At 44.2% G+C, this 2,858-nt stretch overlaps 1 protein-coding gene across 1 annotated transcript; it reads left to right on the plus strand.

The window, feature by feature from the left end:
- Positions 1–1,218: 1,218 nt before the first annotated feature.
- LOC145820178 (uncharacterized) lies at positions 1,219–1,743 on the plus strand. The gene has a single exon (XM_082915050.1). It carries the CDS (start codon positions 1,219–1,221, stop codon positions 1,741–1,743), a length of 525 nt encoding a protein of 174 aa, XP_082771176.1.
- Positions 1,744–2,858: the final 1,115 nt, after the last annotated feature.

The raw sequence follows: 2,858 nt of genomic DNA on the forward strand, positions 1-2,858 counted from the left end.
AGTTTTCCTGCCCAGAAACATTAACCACATCCATACACTACCGCCCACTTTCAACCCTAACATATACATTACTTCATTCCACCTACCAAAATCGGAGGTGGTCATTCCAGAAGGCACAAACATGTGCATGATGGATCTAACACCACAAACCCAATCCAGACCTGTGGTAGTAGAAACAGAGTAAGAGAAGAATCTACTGAAGACAAGGTCGTTTGATACCCGTGTCATAGAGAAGGAGGTCTCGCTCGTAGAGGAGTACGACCCCAGTTTATACATTATAACCATCAATTAGCCAAAGCTAGTAGTCGTACTGCCGAACTTTCTTAGCATTAATGCTATCGGGGAAGGCCAGTTAGGGCAGCATCAGAATGATCGGCCTGAACAAGGCCTAAATGACTTGGCTAACTTAGAAGAGGATTTGGGTGATCTGGAGGATTTGTACTTTTTCAAAGAGGAGGATACATGCAATGTTCAGGTGGGATGATGGGATCCAAGCCAGCTAGAAACAAGCAATGGATGGTTGAGTAAGGAAGAGTCAGATGTGGAGGAACATATAAGAGAGACTGAAAAGGAAGAAGAAATCACTGTTATGGGCAAGGCTGAGGTTGCACCTCTAATTGAGAAAGAACAGGCACTGGAACAATTTCAAAGGGAAAGGATAGAAGAGATCCAAGTGAAGAAAGCTCTGGAACAAGGCAAAGAAAAAAGGAAAGAAGAACCCAAGACAACAGAGGGTGATGCCCAAATTACCAAAAAGGTTAAATGGGACCCCAGCAACCGGAAAATGATGTTGTGGAAGCTCAGAAAATATTGGCATTCAAAAACCAAGATTGTGGTGGTGGAAGGATAGTATGATGATGGGGCGCGTGATGTTAACATGCTCCAGATAGAACTTGATGCCAGCCCGGCCATGACCACAATAGAGTGGTGGGAAGGCAGCGACCTAAGTCATGCGTACTCTGACGAAGGTTGGAAAGCTGATACCCCGGATGACACCTGGTATACTGACAAAATCAATCATATAACCCGAAGTGGTCGGTACTTCAAACCCGCAGCATTAGACCAGCCAAAGACCTCTAGAAAGGAGACTTAGAGATCAAAAAAGAAGGATGTTGAAGAAAACCTGGTCTTGAAATAGCTTAAGAAGATTCAGGCTGATATATCAATCTGGGGGCTGATAATGGCATCTCGGAGCATAGGCAAGCACTGTTATAAGCAATGAACTGGACTAAACTGTCTATCGATACCACTGCGGACCAATTGGTATCATTGTTAACATCTGGGGACATTACGCCAGTAATATCTTTTACAGATAAAGAGTTACCACCTAAGGGTGCCAACCACAACCATCTCTTATATGTAACCCTAGAAAGTCAAAAAAAGTGGATTCCGGTGGTATTAGTAGATATCGGATCAGTGATCAATGTGTGTCCAGCGAGGACTACTTATGCCATTGGTTTGAGGCCGATTGACTTTACACCCATGACCCAAGTTGCCCGGGCTTATGACAATACAAGCCAGGATGTCATGGGAACGTTCAAAAGCCATATCCTAATATGCCCGTCTGAGCATGAGGTGGAATTCCATGTCATGGACGTTCCGGCCACTTTTAATCTACTGCTAGGAAGGCCCTGGCTACATCAAATGAGGGTTGTGTCATCAACAATCTATCAGTTAGTAAAGTACTCTTTCAAAGGCGGGATTGCCACTGTGTATGGTAATTCTACGATCCATCTTCCCTAGGGAACCACTGCACTATTATTGGAAATCATACATGGGGAGGAGGATGTGTTCCTTTCTAGTTTCTCTTTGGAAGAAGCCTGGTTAGTCTAAACCATCATGGCAGAGGGTGATGGAGACTACGTGAGTACGCATCCATCTACATGATGAACAAACAAGGGCATAAGCCCGGAGTCGGACTAGGCCGAAGTGGAGGCATGGAGGTACTGGTGCTAAGGAGATCAGTCACAAGCCCTACACTTTTAGGTTGGGATACAAACCTACTGCTGCAAATTGGCAAAGAAAAAATGGGGAGTTGAAAAAAAGGCTGAAAGCAAAGAGGATTGGGAAGCAGTATGAGTTAGTCCATAAACCAATATATGGGACCTTGAACGGATATTTTGTTCGCCAAAGGGAAGACTTCCCCTTTTGTGGATTCCCAGAGCCCTAGTATGACTGGGAAACAAAAACAAGATATCCGAGGTTCGAGATCTTCTTCGGGCACCAGTTACCAGAAGAGGAGGATGAACAAGTAGACCTGAGCCCTAGCACAGATCAAGGCGGGACTGTAAACCTGGACATCGAAGAGGAAGAGCTGTTAGGAAAAGCGATGGTTAATCTACTAATAAGTTCTATTGCTGAAGTTGAGACCGTCAACTTGGGGGATAGTTTTACTATCTCAATGATTGGGGATAACCCAGCAGCGGATTTCTCCAATCTTATCGTGAATTGGTCTAAGGCTCCACGCTTGGTCTAGAAGTTTGAGCAAGGCATCATCAACAGTTCTGGATCAGATAGTGAGTCCGGATCTGATTCCACTGAGTCTGTGGAGTCAAAGCAAGATTCGAGTTCCTCTAAGTCTGGTACTTTTGGGCGTGGTAACCCGGATACCAAAGTCCTGTTCAAGTCGTCTTTTAGCTTTTCTTTTGAGTCCACCGTAACCGAAGATCCATACTTTTTGAATGGGAATGCTGTGGACTTTGCCTACTTCTCTACACCTTTGGTTTGTTGTACTGATCTTAATTTTCAAAATTTTGACATAAACAAAGAGGAAGAAATTCCTCGGGTTTTGAAAAATTTGGTTGATCACGAGGAGGATAGGCACGTTAAGCCCTGTACATATGAAATCGTATCAATTT

This window comes from Camellia sinensis, chromosome 1 (assembly GCF_055761805.1).
Source record: "Camellia sinensis isolate YWXY chromosome 1, ASM5576180v1, whole genome shotgun sequence".
Lineage (NCBI taxonomy): Eukaryota > Viridiplantae > Streptophyta > Magnoliopsida > Ericales > Theaceae > Camellia > Camellia sinensis.